At 43.1% G+C, this 19,457-nt stretch overlaps 1 protein-coding gene across 1 annotated transcript in view; it reads left to right on the top strand.

Moving 5' to 3' along the window:
* The first annotated feature begins 621 nt into the window (after positions 1-621).
* The window catches only part of LPCAT2 (lysophosphatidylcholine acyltransferase 2), a 51,286-nt gene continuing 32,450 nt past the window's right edge, over positions 622-19,457 (top strand). Inside the window, exons 1-6 of the mRNA XM_048816509.2 lie at positions 622-804; positions 6,794-6,933; positions 8,033-8,250; positions 10,293-10,405; positions 14,626-14,686; positions 16,153-16,211. Coding sequence (XP_048672466.2) covers positions 622-804; positions 6,794-6,933; positions 8,033-8,250; positions 10,293-10,405; positions 14,626-14,686; positions 16,153-16,211 — 774 coding nt within the window. The remainder of the gene's footprint in view (positions 805-6,793; positions 6,934-8,032; positions 8,251-10,292; positions 10,406-14,625; positions 14,687-16,152; positions 16,212-19,457) is intronic.

The raw sequence follows: 19,457 nt of genomic DNA, 5'->3' as shown, positions 1-19,457 counted from the left end.
TAGTCTCTAAGGTGCCACAAGTCCTCCTGTTCTATATAAGAAAAAGACCCCAAAACCGGGGCTGTCCCTATAAAATCGGGATATCTGGTCACCCTAGATATTGTAAAGATTGTGAGGCATGTAGATACTACAGTGATGGAGGCCAGATAGGTACCACAAATAGAGAGATGGGAGGCTTTGTGTGTGCTGCCTCTGAGAAGGGGGCCTGCTGTTCAAGGTTTGGGGTGCTGACAAGGGTCCACCCCCCACTAGCCCAAGTCCAAGGAGGTGGGAAGTGTGGGGGTCCAGCCTCCTACTTTGGTCACAGCTCCTGCAGGAGGAATGGCGGGGGGTGGTTCCCTTCCCAGCCCCCAAAGCTGGGAGCCACAAGGGCCCTGGGGTTGGCTGTGCTCTGGGGACAGTTCCCTCAGAGACCTGTTTACACTGGGGGCGAGCTGCCATTAAATCCCCCCTCCCGTTCCCAGCCTTCCTGGGGGCTCTGGCTGCAGCCGGGGCAGGGGCTGCCCAGCAGGACCCCCCCAGGGACACGTGAAAGGCCGGGAGCCGAGCTCCCCCCCGCCTGCGGCGGCCACGCCAGGAGGGCGGCCGGGAATCCCTCGGGGCGGCCCCCCCGGGCGGCTCATGCGCAGGTGGCGGCGGGAGGCGGAGCAGCCCTGCGGCGGGGACTCGGAGCCCGGCGGCCGGCGCGGCGGGGCCATGGCGCCGCGGCTCTTCCCCCTGCCCAGGCAGCAGTCGCTCTACCCGCCCAGCGTCCGCAACCCCTTCGTGCACGAGGGGCGCCTGAGCGCCCAGGACAAAGCGCGGGTAAGGCCGGCGGCGCGGGGCGGGGGGAACGGGGCAGCCCCGCCCCGCCGGTGCAAACGGGGCACGTGTAACGGGGAATAAACAGGCGCCCGGGAAGGCTCCGGCTCCGGCTCCCCCAGCCAAGGGCATGAGGCGGTTTATTCCCGTGCAGTCCTTCCACCCAGGCTGGAGTCGAGCCCGGGCGGCGAGTAGCCGGCCCCCGGCGTGCCAGGGGCAATAGCGCCTCCCTCCAGCTACCCCCCCCCCGGGGGGCTCTTCAGGGGAGCGGCCCGTCTGCCCCCCGGCGTGGGTGTGCACTAGCTGGACACGGTGGTTGTCTTCCCCCCGCCCGTCCGCGTGTCCCCGGGGTCGTTGCAAGGCGCTTGCACGGACACAGTGCAGCGCCGAGCGCTTCGACGGTGGGCTGATAGGAGGAGCCGCTTATACCAACAAACCAACCCCATCACCCTCCCGCAGCTCGTCGAAACCCACAGCGCTAGTTTCCAAATACTGTGTCTCGGTAAACGTTGATCTCTACCCCCACCCCTTAAAAAGTAGCTCCCATTGCACTGAGATGTTGTTGTTGTTATTATTTATTATTATTTTTGAAGAGTTAATCTCTCCGTTTACAGTGGCTGTTGGGTCCAATTAAAGCAGGGGTTCTCAAACTGGGGGTCGGGAACCCTCAGAGGGTCGTGAGGTGATTACATGGGGGGGTCGTGAGCCATCAGCCTCCACCCCAAACCCCACTTTGCCTCCAGCATTTATAATGGTGTTAAATATATTTTAAAAAGTGGTTTTAATTTATGAGGTCGCACTCAGAGGCTTGCTATGTGAAAGGGGTCACCAGTACAAAAGTTTGAGAGCCACTGAATTCAAGGAATAGAACTTCTGAGGTGCAGTTACTTTTGATGTTAGTACTCTGGTACCATAAGATCAAAATAGGCCCATGAGTTGGCTCTAATAGACAATTAGATCCAGTTGGAGCACTGGGATTTTAGATTCTGGTGGGGTGGGGGAGCATTTTATAAAATGCTCAACAGCAGTAGAAATTTTTTTCAGGGAAAACAAATCCAGTGGAAACATTTCCTTCCCAATCATTTCCTCATTTTTCTGGTTCATGTCACCTTGAAAGTGAAATTGAATAGCAATAAGTGACAATGAGTAGGCTGTTTATGTTATCAAAGCTTAGGGGAAATGTAAAAGAAATCAGCATAAAGAGTAAGTCACTGTTTAAAATGATCTTACTTTAATAATCTAATGACCCAATCCTGGAAACAAGCAGGTGAAATAATTATGTAAATGAGTAGTCCCACTGACATCAAAATTGTAACTCATGTGAATAAAAGAAAAGGAGTACTTGTGGCACCTTAGAGACTAACCAATTTATTTGAGCATGAGCTTTCGTGAGCCACAGCTCACTTCATCAGATGTGTACAGTGGAAACTGCAGCAGACTTTATATACACACAGAGAATATGAAACAATACCTCCTCCCACCCCACTGTCCTGCTGGTAATAGCTTATCTAAAGTGATCAGCAGGTGGGCCATTTCCAGCACAAATCCAGGTTTTCTCACCCTCCACCCCCCCCACACAAATTCACTCTCCTGCTGGTGCTAGCCCATCCAAAGTGACAACTCTAAGTTACACCCTTGCATAAGTATTTGCAGCCTGAGGGCTACGGTTGTTATTTATAAAGTAGGAAAGAACATATCTTAAAACATTATTTTTGTTATAACTGTGAACTTTTAAACACTGTTCCTTGGTTTATTAATCTATACAATGTGAATAATACCTGCCTCGCTTTGAGATGGTAGTATAAAAAGCTGAATTATTATAATATTGATCTTAAAAGGACTCATGTTAAGCACTTTAAAAATTCTTTCCTGTTCTTTTTAAATTAAAATTAAATAATTGAAAACATAATTTTTTTTTTTCATGTTGACTGTCTCTTATTTATCGGTTAGCTTGGACAATGCAAAGAGGGTAGGCAGTTTCACATTATCGTTAACAGATTTTGCTGCATTGAAAGGCTCAATTGAACTAGATTCTACGGGGTAGTGGATGCAAATGCTGCAGGGGATTGGATGACAGACTTTTTTTCCTTTCACCCTTTAGAATTAAAATACGTGGAAACAATTATTTTAAAACATTAAAATCCTATAGTATTAAAATCTAAACTTTGAGCCAAATTTGACCTGCTTTAATGGTGGGCTGAAATGCTTCTTAAATACAAACACACCAGGATCTGCAATCATGGACCCCACGCCTCTCAATTGTGCCATTGACTTCAGTGCGATTTCCCCAAAGATGTAGGTTTCCATACTAGTAAACCTGGTTATAGAATACAGAAACTTGTTTTCAGAAGCCTGCAATTTGAAACCATGGTCCATTACTCCAGCTTTCTACAATAATCTCCACTTTGTTCAGCACTCAAAGTATGTTCCTGTAAAGCTACAGGGAGAGTGGGGGGAGACTACACAATGGTACAGTGTCAGGTCCCAGTGCTGCAAGGTGCAGTGTGTGGTGAGCTTGGCACCCATTCACAGCCCCCTCGAGGCCATTGGGGTTTTCCATGAGCGCTGGGTTCTGCCCGTGAGGTGCCCCTTGCAGGTCAAGGCCTGACAGAGAGACAAGGGGCCAATGGGAACTAAAGATCCTGATTTTCACTCACATTTTACTCACTGAATCTTTCTTGTGGACATTGGACAGCATAGAATGTTCATGTTCAAACTTCTGCAAACAAACAAATGCTCTTCTCTAGTTTAGCATTGAGAGGGAAGAAAACGAAGTAAGAAAGGATACAGCCGTGGGTAGAAGAATGGACATAAGGAGGAAGGGTGGTTTAGATATCAGTCTGATAGGTGATACTGGCCATAGAATGTCTGTGCCTAATCAGGTAAAGAACGTGAGCAAAGCCAAATAGCAAAAATTAAGATACACCAATGCGAGGAGCCTAGGTAACAAAATGGAGGAACTAGAGCTACTGGTGCAGGAAGTGAAAGCAGATGATATAAGGATAACAGAAACATGGTGGAATAGTAGTCATGACTGGAGTACAGGTATTGAAGGGTATGTGCTATTTAGGAAAGACAGAAATAAAGGCAAAGGTGGTGGAGTAGCATTGTATATCAATGATGAGGTCGACTGTAAAGAAATAAGAAGTGATGGAATAGATAAGACAGAGTCTGTCTGGGCAAAAATTACATTGGGGAAGAAAGCTACTAGAGCCTCCACTGGGATGGTGCTTGGGGTGTGCTATACACCACCGAGATCTGATTTGGATATGGATAGAGACCTCTTTAATGTTTTTAATGAAGTAAATAATAATGGAAATTGTGTGATTATGGGAGACTTTAACTTCCCAGATATAGGACAAATGCTAGTAATAATAATAGGGCTCAGATTTTCCTGGATGCGATAGCTGATGGATTTAGAAGATAAATAAGGACAAATTTACTTTTGATTGGAGATGGTCCAATTATTTTTGGAATAGTAGGATGTCACGACAAGATTGAAGGAACGCTGAAAGAGATGAGAGAGAGAGACAGACAAAAGGAACATTGTAGCCAATGGAGTATATTGAAGAATAGAATGAATAGTACTTAGAAATGTTTTTAATCTCCAACGTGAATTACAAACATTAGTTAATTTAAAGGGGAGAGGTAAGAATCAAGACAGTGATATAGTTTGGTAATGATCATTCAGCTGTATGAATCAGAAATTGCTTTCCGGAAGTTATTTCCTGATTGGGGCAGCTGTTTGGCCTTGCTTTTAAATAAATTGGTTAGTCTCTAAGGTGCCACAAGTACTCCTTTTCTTTTCGAACAGGAAGTAGTCATTTGTAAAGATCAGATTAGAAGTGCTGTCTTTGAGGGAGGAATGCTACTATTTAGTTGCAGGTTTAAAAAAAAAAGGTAAAGCTTGCATGATTGCTAATAAGAGCCAATCACCTGATATGGCACTAAAATACTTAACACAACTTGCTTGTTTTTGGTACGATACACTTCTTGCTGCAATGTACCTGTCCGGTTTTGGAAATTCATTGTTAAATGGCTGTGGATGTAATGATCCTTCAGATATAACTTTCCAAATGGGGGTTTCCCAAAACTAATTCTTCTGTTTCTACTTTCTGTTGTTTGTGACCTGATTGAAAAACATTGCAAAATTATTTCAAGATTCAACTTAAATACAACACATTAAGCTCTTTCATTGTAATTAGTTATGTTGAGAGGCTTCATGACATCCAGTATACCTTTGGATGAATATGGTTTGTGCATTTATTCTGTTAAATACAGCAGCAGTATTGTAGAATAAAGCAGGATATGGTTACATCATGATAAAATTTAATACCATGTCAAATATTTGCATTCATATTAGCATGGTTTGTAGTTTTATAACCCTTACTGAATAGCTGGATTAGCCAGTCTGCATTTTCCTGGGTACATGTGTCTATGATGTACCTACCTAGCATGTTTGAGAGAGCTTTACAAACTGAGTCGAAGAGGAACAGTTTGATTGTGGCAAGACTGCTTTGTGTGTATTATACTATGTGTAAATATTGAGTCTGTTCTTGTTATTGACCAAGGAACAGGGAAGCTGTGTCTTTTTCCCTTCAACAGCTCCTCAGAGTGCATTTCAGTTTTAGCCTGTCTAAACAAAGTTTTTTCTAAATTTATGAAAAATAAAGTTGAGGCTCTATCTCAGTGTGTTTTGAGGATTCAAAGAGGCACATTTCAAAGCAGTCAGGAGGTAGGAAGTAAAATAGATTGTGTTGTCTTCATCAAGCCTGTATGTTTTTAATACTTTTAAGTGACTTCAGTGTTTGTGAAAAATTCCCAGAGTGACTGTGGACTGAAGACTATTGTCCATAGAACTGATATCTCCTGGGCAGCCGTAATGACATGGGATACTCGTACTATGCTAGAACTTAAATAGTAGAGATTGTCTTTGGGGTGAACAGGCAATTTAGGTATGGCTTCACTACATTTATAGCTCAGGGTACAACCTTAGTGTTCCCCCTAATTCAGTTCCCAACCACGCCCATAAATGTCTAGCTGCAGGTAACTGGGGCTTCATGCTCGACATAGCTAGCTCATCAGGGTGTGTGCGCATGTGTGGATGCTTGAGTGCCACTAAAGCTCAAGCTACTAATGCAGGGGGAACTTAGCCTGTTTCCATCTTGGTGTTTCTGCTGAGGCTATACCAACATTAGTGCATGTTACAGTTGGCTTGTTGTGGATGTGTTCCCTAGGACCAGGACTGAGACACATCAAGCAGATGTCAGTTGGTAATGATGTTTGGTTACTAGCTATCTGGACTGGATGTGAATTGATCACCTGGAGGCGACCATTACCATTTCCAGTCCGCCACGCCAAGATGTTAGGGCGGAAACACTCTGGCGAGAGGAATGATTATCTGTTATAATCTCCAACCAGTCCCTTGTCGCCAGCCCCACAAATTGTCTGCCTGGTTTTGACCTGTCCCATTGTCAGTGGTCCCTGTTGAATAGTTTCCAGACTGGGCAAGGTCTCTGTGTAGCCAACCAGTATCACTGTGGCCTTTGTGACAGGCCTTTGTGCAGCTGCGGCACGACACAGACAATGACGGACGTTGTCGAGGAATGCCTGCTGACTAGGTTCAGCGATGGCCTAGAAGAACTGGATCATACCACTGAAGATGCCATCGCTTGGCTAGATGACTATGCACACACTAAATAAATAAATTTTCCAATCCCCTGTGCCAGTCATTCTTGTAAGATCCTTGACTTAAAGATTCAGAAATTCCAATTCCAACTATAGAATTTTCCCAAGCACCGTTTGTAAAAGAAAATAACTTCCCCCTCCTTTTACGTAAACATCTGTAGTTGTGTTAGAATCACATAATACTTTTCGTGTTTAATCATGTAGCAGTGACATAAGTACTTTAAAGTCCACATTATGTAACCAGAGCAAATCAGTGGTCAGTGATTTCTGTTGGTGCATTTTCTTCCTTTTTTTCCCCTCCTAGACTGTCCTGTTGGGGATTATCCTGCTTCCATTTCGTGCCATATGCATTGCATTAATTTTGCTGCTAACATGGCCAATTGCAGCTATTGTGACTTTCTGCCACCCTGAGAGAGGGTCTGTGCCGCTCATGGGATGGAAGAGGTAAAAAGCAATTGTCAAACTTTAGGTAACTTTTAGCAATGTATTTTAAAAGCTTCAAACTTTAATTTTTTTTCCTTATTATTAACATGATCAAAGAAATATTGCAAATACATGCTGTGGAGAATGTGTCTGCTTCATATGTTTCAATTCAACAGCATTTTAGTGCATTTTCTCTGAGTGATTGTAAAACAGAAATAAAGTTTCTGCAACCTCATGCAAATATCGGAAAATCTTCTTCTGTGTGGTGGGCTATGTAGTTTGCTCAGCTCATTGCAGCAGAGACCTTGGGAGCTAGTTTAGATGTTAAAGATAGACACTTTGCAAGCCAGACCTTTCCTTAGAGGTGGTGCTGGAAAGGAATATTTGGGCCACGGAGTGGGGTACTCCTTAACAAAGGAAGTAAAACACCTTTGGAATTCTGCCCAAGGATGATGGGAACAAGAAAATACATCCCCATATATTGCTGATGTTACATAATAGGCAAAGTTTGTATTTGGCCACATTTGTGCCCAGATTGCTCAATAATATTATGCATGACAACAAAAACACTTGTGGCCGCTCACAAGTCTTTTCTGTTAGGTGTGATGTCATTAAAGGGCTGTTTCACAGCTATATCTGTTATAAGCAGGGATTCTGGGTTTTGATCGCTCCGCTTTGGGCCTTTCAATATCTTGGGTGCATTCCAGATTCTTCCCTCTCTGCAGCCATATGATGCCAGGCGCGAATAATAATAGGAAGTGGGTTACAGCAAAACCGGGGAGTAGCTGAGAGTTAAAGTTCCTCTTTAAAGGAACATGATCATTTTCCATCTTAATCAGGGTTTCTTTATTAAAACGGATCATTTAAAAAAAACAGGAATGATGTTATTTGACTGGCTAATTTTGATTCAAAGTGGAATCCCTGTAGTTTTTAACGTAAAAAGGAGGCAGTAGTGTCTGACTTCCCACATAGCTGGTGCATGAGTCCAGTAGTTATAATGCATGATATGGAAACCTTACTTGCATGCTCTTTATTCTAAAGTGGGAAAGAAATGGTGGCCGGAGCACATAATGGAGTTTATTCACTTATGCATGCTATTTGTTTTATTTTCTTTTTAAAGGAAAGTGATCCAATGTGCCTTCCAGTGCTTAGGTCGTGCTTTGTTCTTCTTGATGGGCTTCCAAATTAAAGTGAAGGGGAAAGTAGCAGGTCCCTTGGAAGCCCCAATCTTTGTGGCAGCTCCTCACTCAAGCTTCTTTGATGGAATTATTAGTGTCGTAGCTGGATTTCCATCGAGCGTATCCAGGGTAGAGAACCTGTCGACCCCAGTATTTGGCAGTAAGTATTGATAAAGTTACAGGTAAGGGATAAAATTTTCCTAAGTGCCATAGTGACTTAGGAGCCAAAGTCCTATGTTAAAAAGTGACTGAGGGCCAGATTTTCAAAGATATTTAGGCACTTAAAAATGCAGCTAGTCGCCTAGTGGGATTTTCAGATCTCAATGGAAGATAGGCTCCTAACTTGCTTAGGTATTTCTGAAAATCGCACCATGCACCTGTCTGCATCTTTAGGTGCCTAAATGTCTTTGAAACCCTGACCTATATTTCCACTGTGTTTCCCTCCCTAACACTGTCCTGCCATAATTTCTAGCTCTATTGTCTTCCTTTGTGTACATGACTCAAGTGACCCTTGACAATCATCCTGTAAGTCATTAGCCAGAAGATTCTCCTGTTGACAGTGTTTGCCTTTGGGCAACTTGGATGGGAGCTTTCCAGAAATTTCAGACTCTTGAGGGGAAGGAAGCAGGAAGACCAAGGGGCTTCAGGAGTAACACAAAGAAACCAAAGGAACACGGTTCACGTGACTTTGGGGGGACTTTTGCCACAGGGAGACCTTCTTGCCATAGAACTGGAGGTAGTGAGCCCACGCTTAAGGCTTAGATATGCCCCTGGCCTGTGACAATGAGTAGCTCAGAGGAGGCTTGAAGGAAGCTGTGGAATTGACAATCCCAGTGCAGATCTGCCGGACGTTTCCAAGAATGGGCAAGTTGTGCAAAGGCTTCTTTACTTGACATGGGTGGATGGAATGGACTTATCAAGCCCTCAAAGTGCTGAATTTGCAGATGAACATACAAATTACTTGAGGTCTTGGGGGTGGGGAGTTATGTAAAGAAAATGCAGAACAAACCCAGACCAAGGAAATTCAGAAAATGGCATATTCTTACCACTGCTTTCTACATCTGAACTCTCTGAGCATTTCTCCTCTGTGTGTGTGTGTGTGTGTGTCTGTCACTGAGCTGTGAAGAAGTAAACCAAAAAGGAAACCATTCCGTAGATTAGAATAGAATATATGCTTGATTTTTCCCATTGTCTGAGCCTTCCTTCTCCTCCCATTGACCCAAGAAAAAAGAAGACCCACACTTATTATTACTGGGGCCATATACATGCTGTAGCACTTTTACTAATCTCACGTCCTTTATTTTTTATGGTGGCCAGCCTGAAGTTTACAGCATTCTTCATAAGCAATATAACGCAAAGCCAAACTCCCAGTCAGCAACTAGGAAAAGTAACCTAAGAACACTAGACTAGCATAAAAGACTTACTGATATTTGCTATGTTTCAAAGTAGCAGCCGTGTTAGTCTGTATCCGCAAAAAGAACAGGAGTACTTGTGGCACCTTAGAGACTAACAAATTTATTTGAGTATAAGCTTTCGTGAGCTACAGCTCACTTCATCGGATGCATGTAGTGGAAAATACAGTGGGGAGATTTTATATACACAGAGAACATGAAACAATGGGTGTTACCATAATGGATTTTTTAAAATGCAAACAGATGGACATCATACCAAAAGGACTGACAGTAAAAAATCCATTATGGTAACACCCATTGCTTCATGTTCTCTGTGTATATAAAATCTCCCCACTGTCTTTTCCACTACATGCATCCGATGAAGTGAGCTGTAGCTCACGGAAGCTTATGCTCAAATAAATTTGTTAGTCTCTAAGGTGCCACAAATCCTCCTTTTCTTTTTGCTGATATTTGCTATGTAGCGTTGGGAGCACAGCAGCAGGGAAGATGGTCTCGTGGTCAAGGCAGGACTGGGACTTAGGAGATCTGCATTCAGTTCCTGACTCTGCCACAGATTGTATGAACGTGGGTGAAAAATCACAAAAATTCTCTGTATTAGGGGCGGTAATATCTTGTTTTTTCCCATTCTTAGCCTGTCTTTTCTATTTAGACTGGAAGCTGATCAAGGCAGGGTCTGTTTCTTTCTATGCACTTATTCAATGCCTAGGACAGTGGCACTTGATTTCAGTTGGATCTTCTAGGTACTAGTGTGCTATGAATAATAATGATAACTTGAATCTCTCTTTCACAGCAATTATCAGATCCTTCCAGCCTATATTGGTATCACGTCTAGACCCAGATTCTCGAAGGAATACAATCAATGAGATAACTAAACGAGCAACATCAGGAGGCCAGTGGCCACAGGTAAAATAGGCTGTAAAGTGTCAGTTTTCCTTTTAAATTGTGAAGCTTAAGGCTTAAAAGTCCCATTCAGTTGGACACTTGCCTGTAGCTGTAACTTTCAAACCAAAGGAGACATCATCAACCCTTCTGGGTTTATAAAAGGCTTTTAAAAAAGAAAGGGGGTTCCAGCGTAATTACTCTTGAGTGACTGAGGAATCAATTCAGAACCCAAATGTACTAACAACTTGTAAAAAATATATGTCAAGAACACTCACAGGGATGCTTTTTTTCCCCCCCTCTCCCTGCCCCGAAGTTTGGGGCCTTGAGCCTGTTGACCAGGTTGCTTGAAACTTAGTAGGCATTTAGCTTCACCTGTATTTTGGAAGCCACTTTACTATCTGTGTTCGAGCTCAGCATGAGAATAATGGATATCAGCACTGCACACCTACTCGCTTATGGTAACTTTTCAGCACCATGCTGTTTCTCTGCTTCTAGGACTACATTATCTTCCCAGCCTGAGTAGCTGGATGCTGGGGACCTCCATGGAGAGAATAGTGTTTGGAGGAGCAGCTCCACAGATACTGTGCCAGGCCAAGGGCTGGGATGGGCCCTGGAGCCTTCGCACACCCCATTCTTCTTGGAAGAGCAAAGCCTAAAGGATCCCTGACGAAGCTGATTCTCTAGTTCTGACCTCTGCCCACTGCTGCCCTGTCATAAAACCCCCTGACTGACAATGCACAGGGAGCCTCACACAACTGAACTCCCGAGGACAATTTGACCAAATCCTGAGCCTGTCCTATCCCACGCATTGGAATGGCACCTCTTCTATTGTGTGTGGAGATCTTAAAGGCAGAGGAGCATCCAAGGTAGAAATCTGCCCTGATCTCGTGCGTGTGCCTGTGTTTGTTTTTGTTTTCAGTGACTGAGAGAACAAGTTCAGTGGTTGAAATATCATGAGATCTATTTTTCTCAGAGCAGGTCCCTTCCTGGATGATTGAAACATCATGAGGAAACTAGCTATCAGTTTATTTTTTGTTCCATAACTGGCTTCCTGAAGCAAAAATAAAAAGCTTGTGAAAAGTCAGAGATGCCAATAGCAAGATATTTGTGTTTTTGTTGAACTGGAATGCACAGCCCTAATGATAAAGGGGCGGTCGGGACAGCCAGCAGCCATAGATCCCCATTTCCAGGAAACAGAAAACCAAAACACATGTCATTTTCTCCCTGGGATGAGATTACTTAAATGTACCATGCATCATTTTCATTTCACATGCAGCTTGCTCCAGGTTCTTTAGTTAGGATTTAGGCTTCTTTAATTTGACTCACAGGTGCTGTCATAAATATAAAGGGAAGGGTAAACCCCTTTGAAATCCCTCCTGGCCAGGGGAAAGCTCCTCTCACCTGTAAAGGGTTAAGAAGCTAAAGGTAACCTTGCTGGCACCTGACCAAAATGACCAATGAGGAGACAAGATACTTTCAAAAGCTGGGAGGAGGGAGAGAAACAAAGGGTCTGTGTCTCTCGGTATGCTGGTTTTCTGCCAGGGATAGACCAGGAATGGAGTCTTAGAACTTTTAGTAAGTAATCTAGCTAGGTATGTGTTAGATTATGATTTCTTTAAATGGCTGAGAAAAGAATTGTGCTGAATAGAATAACTATTTCTGTCTGTGTATCTTTTTTGTAACTTAAGGGTTTGCCTAGAGGGGTTCTCTATGTTTTTGAATCTAATTACCCTGTAAGATATCTACCATCCTGATTTTACAGGGGGGATTTCTTTATTTCTATTTACTTCTATTTTTTATTAAAAGTCTTCTTGTAAAAAACTGAATGCTTTTTCATTGTTCTCAGATCCAAGGGTTTGGGTCTGTGGTCACCTATGCAAATTGGTGAGGCTTTTTATCCAACATTTCCCAGGAGAGGGGGGGTGCAAGTGTTGGGAGGATTGTTCATTGTTCTTAAGATCCAAGGGTCTGGGTCTGTAGTCACCTAGACAAATTGGTGAGGCTTTTTACCAAACCTTGTCCAGGAAGTGGGGTGCAAGGTTTTGGGAAGTATTTTGGGGGGAAAGACGCGTCCAAACAGCTCTTCCCCAGTAACCAGTATTAGTTTGGTGGTGGTAGCGGCCATTCCAAGGATAACGGGTGTAATATTTTGTACCTTGGGGAAGTTTTGACCTAAGCTGGTAAAGATAAGCTTAGGAGGTTTTTCATGCAGGTCCCCACATCTGTACCCTAGAGTTCAGAGTGGGGGAGGAACCTTGACAGGTGCATGTTCAAATTTTCGTTAACGCATTCTTACAGCCGCCTTGGTTGTTTTTCTATTTGTCACAGGTATGGAACTCTGCTACGCAGGCATTTTAATCAAACACTCTGGTCATGTCTAGGAAAGCTTTTGAGTAATGCTGTGCTTAGAAATGGAGATGTGATTGAGCCAGTGCAGTTCATTTTCCTGAAGGAAATGTGTGGTTGGATGGAATATAGACCAGGTGCACCAGAGCTCTGCTGAAGACAGGGGGCAGACACAGTGGTGGCTTTAAGACCGTTTTGCTCTATCCCAGGTATTGGGTTCTGTTTCGGCTTGTGGCATAAATTAGAGTAGACTCGTGGATTCCCAGTTTACCAACGAGGAAGCTGAGGTATAGCTATGTGACCAACCCGAGGTTGTGGAGTGAGTCAGCGGCCAAGCTGGGAATGTAGTCCGTGCTTACTGACTCCCAGTCCTGTGTGTTATCCTTCCTCTTTTTTGGAGGAATCTGACTGTAAACATGTTTTCACCACATAGTCTAAAATATCTAGGGCCAAATGCTGCCACTGTTACGTGGGTGCAGTGGAGGAGAAAGCAGGGGCCCCTTCCCTTAGAACAGTACGCATCAACAGAAGAACACCCCTGTTAGCAACAAAGGGGCCCAGCTGTTGTTTCCCCTGTACTCCTCAGCGCAAAGGAGGCATGACCTGGTTAGAGTGCTTTGTCTGTTCTCAGCATATATGCTGAGGTAAGTGGCATGTGCTAGCCAGGAGCACATGTGGCTGCTCCCAGTTTCTTTTAGGTTCTCAAAGGGTGGTTCTCTTGGTTGCATTTGTCTACTTGATTCTGGAGGTAGGAATATGAACATTTCTCTCTGGGCACCAGCCTCATGTCCTTTATGTATCAGTTTTCATGCCCAGGTACCTAGGCAACAATTTTTGTTCTGGTTGTACTATGGTTGGTACAGGAATGGTCATGTGTGTACCACCTTTGTGCTTCCTCTATCCTTGGAGCTGCCCCTCTGTCATACATTAGAGCATCCTTGGGGTTGCTCTAACTTACATCTACCTACCTATGGCCCCAAGCAGAGTATCACTGGAGCACAGGGATGCCTTGGGCATGCCTTCTTTTCCCCCAGCCATGCCCTGTGCACTAGGAGGGAGTGAAGTAGGAGCATCTCTTTGTAATTTTTGCTACAGTGACACTATTCAGGAGTTGCATGTTCTTGCCCAGAGAGTTCAGAATTCCAATAGGTGTTGCTAGAGTGCCCTGAAAAGACGAAGCTGCTGGTGTGCTCTATGTTCCTTGAAGGGTTGGCTGTGCTGTGTCATACTGTATCTCCTTCTAGTCCCATTGCTTCCGAAGATGATTCTAAGACCTCCTGGGTATCCAGTGTATCTGATCCTTCCAGGCTCCAAAGCCATTCAGTAGCACGTAATGCTTTCAGAAGTCCTCACATCACAAATGCCCCCACCCTAAGTCTGTGTTTTGCTGTTGCCCCTTGATCCGTGATCATACCCTCCCAGTTGGCATCTGAGCTCGTGTTGATAGCATCTGCGTCGGTAAGTGCTTGAGTACCTCCTGTGCACTTGATGTCAACCCAGACTCAACGTTCATTCAGCTTACAGATCCGTAAGGAGCGTCTGGCAGAGAAAGAAACAATCGCTCATTCTTTCCAACACTAGATACTGCAAGGGAAACATTGGAGGCCTTTTGTGCTCTGCTTCAGACTTGACAAAGACCTTCCCAGAAGTTCCCTCTCTTACAAAGCATTTGTTTCCAAATCCAGACGAATAAAATTGCTGTCAGTCACTGGCATCCTTCACTAGTTCTTTCATTTCCTTGCTGACAAAGTGATAAAGTTGTGGTGCAGTATCAGGGCTCATCGACAGCTCAGAGAGCTTGAATAAGAAGTCACACCTTCAGGCATGTATAAGTTGTTAAGGCAGAAGTATAAAGTATATGTATGTAAATATATATACACTTTTTTCCATCCAAGGTACTGATTTTCCCAGAAGGCACCTGTACAAATCGTTCTTGCCTGATCACCTTTAAACAAGGTGAGAGACATTGTGTTGCATGTATTTTGTTAGAAAATCATGGACAGGCATGATGTACAAAGTCACTTCATCAGTTTGTAAATATATTAATTTGGACCAGTGGGTTTCTTTTGTTTATTTACAGTCTGCAAGGGTACTGTCAAGTCAAGGATGTTTAAAAAGCCACTTTTCTTCACCTGTGCTGCTAGTAACACCTTAGATTATTAAAACTGTTTTTAAAACCTCTACTACTTTATACCATTTGCTGTGAATTTATTTTTTCAATTTCCAGCAGCTTGTAGAATGATAATAGACTAGTTAGTTACACTTTGTTTCTGGGCAGCTTCTAGACAATTTAACTGTGTCTTTTTCATGCTTTAGAGCAATGATTCAATAGTTGTGTAGTTCAAAGGAATGTCTATTTAGTTTTATGTAAAGCATCTTCATTAAAATTAAAAATAAACAGTGGAAACCCATTTTCACAAAACCTACTTCTGGGAGATTTGACCTGACAATGTTCCTGTAATTTGAGGTGCATTTGTTTTTTATTTAGTTAACCCCTAACATTTAATATACTTAGTAATGCTTCAAATGCATAAACTACTCGGAATTTTACTGGTTCCTGCAGGATAATTAATAATTGCATTTATTTTGGTTTAGTTTCATAATAGTAGTCTTGTAATTTTTTTGAAATTTAGAGCTGAGCAACTAACTGAAGTAATCTCAGTGCTTCAGTGTATATTTGTTCAGGTAGTAATGAAAAAAATAAAAAAAATCTTTGTCATGCAGCTGATTTATGAAATCTAATCTGGTTCATATTTAGCAGGATTAGCAGAACAGATTATTGGCTGCACAGAATAGATGTTCTATAATGGCACTGTCTAGTAGAAAGTGGTCTTTGCTGCTGCTTGCTTACCAAAGCTATGCTGGTTTCCCACGTTATGTCGTTGAAAAAACAGCTCCTTATTCCAAAGTCACACAATGCTAGTATAGGCACCTATGTGACTAAATAAGGACCATAAGCATTATGTGACCATCTTGACTGTCATTCTCCCCAATGGTCATGTGAACATGTAGCCAATATTATTCCCTTGGTGACTGGAGAGACAAGATGGGTAATATCTTTTACTACCTCACTCACCTTGTCTCTCTAATGTCCTGGGACCAACATGGCTGCAACAACACTGACTATGTCCCTTGGGAACTGACGTTCATTCAGGTGGGAGAAAATTAGTTCAAAATAATCCACAAATCTGAGGGAATCACTTCTCTCTGACCTAAAACTCTGTTCTGGTAGAAGAGAGGATCTCCTTTATCTGGAATCTGACTAGTCATGCTTTTAAAAAATAACTGTGAGGGGATAATTTTTCTTTTCTTTTTTTTGTTTCCCCATTACGTTTTATTTGTCCTCCAGTCCTCCCTTGTCTTAATCACTAAGAATTTTAAGTGATTATGTTTGTATATTAAAAAGTGATTTTTGGTTACAGGAGCCTTTATTCCAGGAGTTCCCGTGCAACCGGTGCTGCTCCGATATCCAAACAAACTGGTGAGTAGAACATTCTCCTTTTTGCAACTTACAAAGCTAGAAATCAGAACATTCTTAAAAGACACACAGGTTCTAGGCAGTCCATTGTCATCAAGTTTAAAGGCATTCCTAGAGGCCCCAGCTGCTTTGCCTTAAAGGGTTGGCTGAGAATTCCCCTGAGACAGGGGAATCCTCCAGTGATGCAAAACTAGCGTAGCTCGCTCTACTGCATCGTTCTTCTTCCTTCTTGGTGTGGCAAGACTGAGGGGCTATCCTAGGACTGTGGGGGCAGAAAGGTTGCTTAGTCTTCTACTCATGGCTGCACCAAGATTGCACTTGGCACATCTGAAGATTGAGGGCCTACCAGTGTAATACAGTAGAAAGTGCTTAAGAAATTAAATACTACTTTAAGAGCACTCTTGCTATATTTTGTTTACTAGGGGTGAAAAGCAAATTTGTAACAGTAATGTACAACATGTTCCCTTTGATTGACTGCAAGCAACATGGAAGCAATTCCCTCAAACTACGTCTTATTGTTTGGGGAGTGCTTAGTCTTTGCTTTTCATACTTCTACATACGTTTTCCAAATACAAATGAGCTTACTGCATTCTTCCTAATATTGAAGCAACCAGTGTAGCATGTGCTTTGGAAATGTCCCGTTTAGCGCTTCAGTATTAGTATTTGGTTTTGCAATGTCTTGTAAAAAATTGAAAACAACAACCCAATTGTTTTTAATACACTTTTTCCATATTCTAGCATATATGCAATTGGAAATCAGATACAAATAAATTTACCATAAGAAACGCTTATGTCCTCCTCCAGTGCAGTTATGTTATGCCGCCGGCCCAATTAAATTATTTAGAATAATAAACTCTGCTTTCCTTTTTGTCGTTTCACACTCGTTAAATTAATTGTAATATGTCATAACTTGATTAGCTTTGCGACAGAAACCGTGTTTTATCTGTGTTCTGTAAAGCTGCATGCCAACTTCTGGTTATGTATCTTTCACAGTAATGTGGGGGGGAGACCAATTGTGACCCATTAAGAGAAACAACCTTTGAAATAGTTTCATAAGATAATTACTAGAAGGCCGCAAATAAAGAGAGTGCACTGCCTCTCACTAACCCTTTTTATTAGGCGTGCATGGAATTTTAAGAATTGTCCTCGATTGCACATCTGGTTCCAGCCTGCTGAAATACTTATGTGGCTGATAAACTTGAGGATACTTTTAACCCTCGATTCACGTATGTAATTCCCATACTACTACTTCCTCTGATACGTGGGGCAAAAATCACTGCCACTCTTCTCACATGTACATAAGAATAATAGTTTGCATTGCATCCAAGAAACTCAAGAAACGTACATATATAAAAATGAACTTCCCTTCACAACACGAGTGAGGAAGGTAGGGTAAATGTTACCCCTAGTTTACAGATGAAGAAACTGAGACAATTTGTCCGAGGTCCCATAGGGGGTGAGTAGCAGAGCTGGGAATAGAATTCTGGTCTCTTCGCTCTTACTTCTATGTTTTAATAAAAAAAACCAAAACACTCTTTCATTTTTTCTCCCTCCTCTGAATTGTCCCATATAAAAGAATGCCACCAGTGCAGTGGCTGCATCAGACCCCAATGACAAGGTGGCAAAAGTCAACAGGAGTGAATACTGAAGGAAGAACAAAGTCCTTTAATATTTACACAGCTAAATGTTTTACATCAGATTGGAAGTAAGCTGACTAAAGCCATGGCCTCCTGAATATAATTAGATCCTGATCCAAAGCTTACTGAAATCGCTGGAAAGGTTCCCTTTGACTTCAGTGGGCCTATATTGGACTTGGCTAAGATCCTGGCCCTATTAAAATCAATGGAAGTTTTGCCATGGACTTTAGTGGGGCCAGGAGATCACCCTGGTCTTAAATAAACATATAATTAAATACATTTTTCTCATTACCTGTCACAGCTAATTAAGGTAACTTTCATTCCTTACGAGCAGGCAGCTACAAGTATTTAGCATATGGGAATTTGGGGACTTCTGATTCAGTTTTACTTCCACTCTCCGCCACCCTATCTTTCCAAGTTCTTGTAGCTGTTAGAGCAATTCTTCTCCCTGAGTAAGCTCAAAAAACCCCCAAGGCAGACATTTAATGCTCTTCATTGTAATTAATTAAGCTGAAATAGATGTGCTTGTATTTGTGGTCCGGGTGATGTGCTCTTCTTCCCTGAGGCTTAATTTATGACTGCTGTAATACACCTAACTTACAGTGGTGTAGGCTAGTACACTCCTGTTTTTCTGCTGCCTGTGTGCCACCCCTCTTTCTCTCCCCACCACCACCAGAAGGATCAAACATTTTTGAGGTGGGGGCCGGGGAGTGGGATCACTTGTGTCCTGTGTCTTTTAGGGCAGGTCTATGCTACTGTTTAAGTCGACCTAACTTACGTTGCTCAGGGGCGTGAAAAAGCACCCCCCCCGAGCGATGCAAGTTTTGCCCTATATACGTTCTCCTGCCGACACAGCTTCCGCTTCCGACTGAGGTGGAGTAATTATGCCGACGGGAGAGCACTCACCTGTTGGCGTAGCACGTCTCCACCAGGCACGCTACAGCGGTGCAGCTGTGCCAGTGTAGCACTGTGGCCTAGACTTGCCCTTAGATGCCAGTACTCTCCTCTGATGGTGTTTCCCCCCAGTTACCACAGTGGGACCCACACCTGTGTTGGTGAACTTTCGCCCCCCACCTTTTTTTCTAAGCCTTCTTCCCATGCGGTTAACTCGCGAAGCGTATGATTACGATGCTAGACATGAGTGTAATTTTACTACTGCAACAGGGTGTAGAACGATGTCCTTCAGCTGACTTCCGCAGGGAAGTTGCCAACGTTTCATTACATGCCCATTGCAACATAGTGTGTAGGTTCAAATTAAGTTAGGGGGCAAAGGCCCAGTGCAGTTCACAATAGGTTTTTTATTAAGAATAAGAGGATTGGAAAATCAGTTTTTTGGTAGTTTTGTTTGGAGGAAATGAAGGGTGCACAAGTAAATGTTACAGCAGGAAGGGGCAGAAATTCCAGGTGGGAGACAGAAGTTACTGTACACAGGGAAGATTACAGAAATTGTTTTCCCCACTTGAAGGTACCAGACAAGTAGCATGCCACCATTTCTGTTGTGGCATTTGACAGTAAAAGAAGTCGATTGAATGCTTGTAAGACCTCGCATAAAAGTCTCTTAAAAACTTGCTAACTTTTTCTTGGAGAATGTCAACTCATTATTAGCCGTGTC

The sequence above is a fragment of the Caretta caretta genome, chromosome 12 (assembly GCF_965140235.1).
Source record: "Caretta caretta isolate rCarCar2 chromosome 12, rCarCar1.hap1, whole genome shotgun sequence".
NCBI lineage: Eukaryota > Metazoa > Chordata > Testudines > Cheloniidae > Caretta > Caretta caretta.
This window is presented reverse-complemented; position numbering and strand designations above follow the sequence as displayed.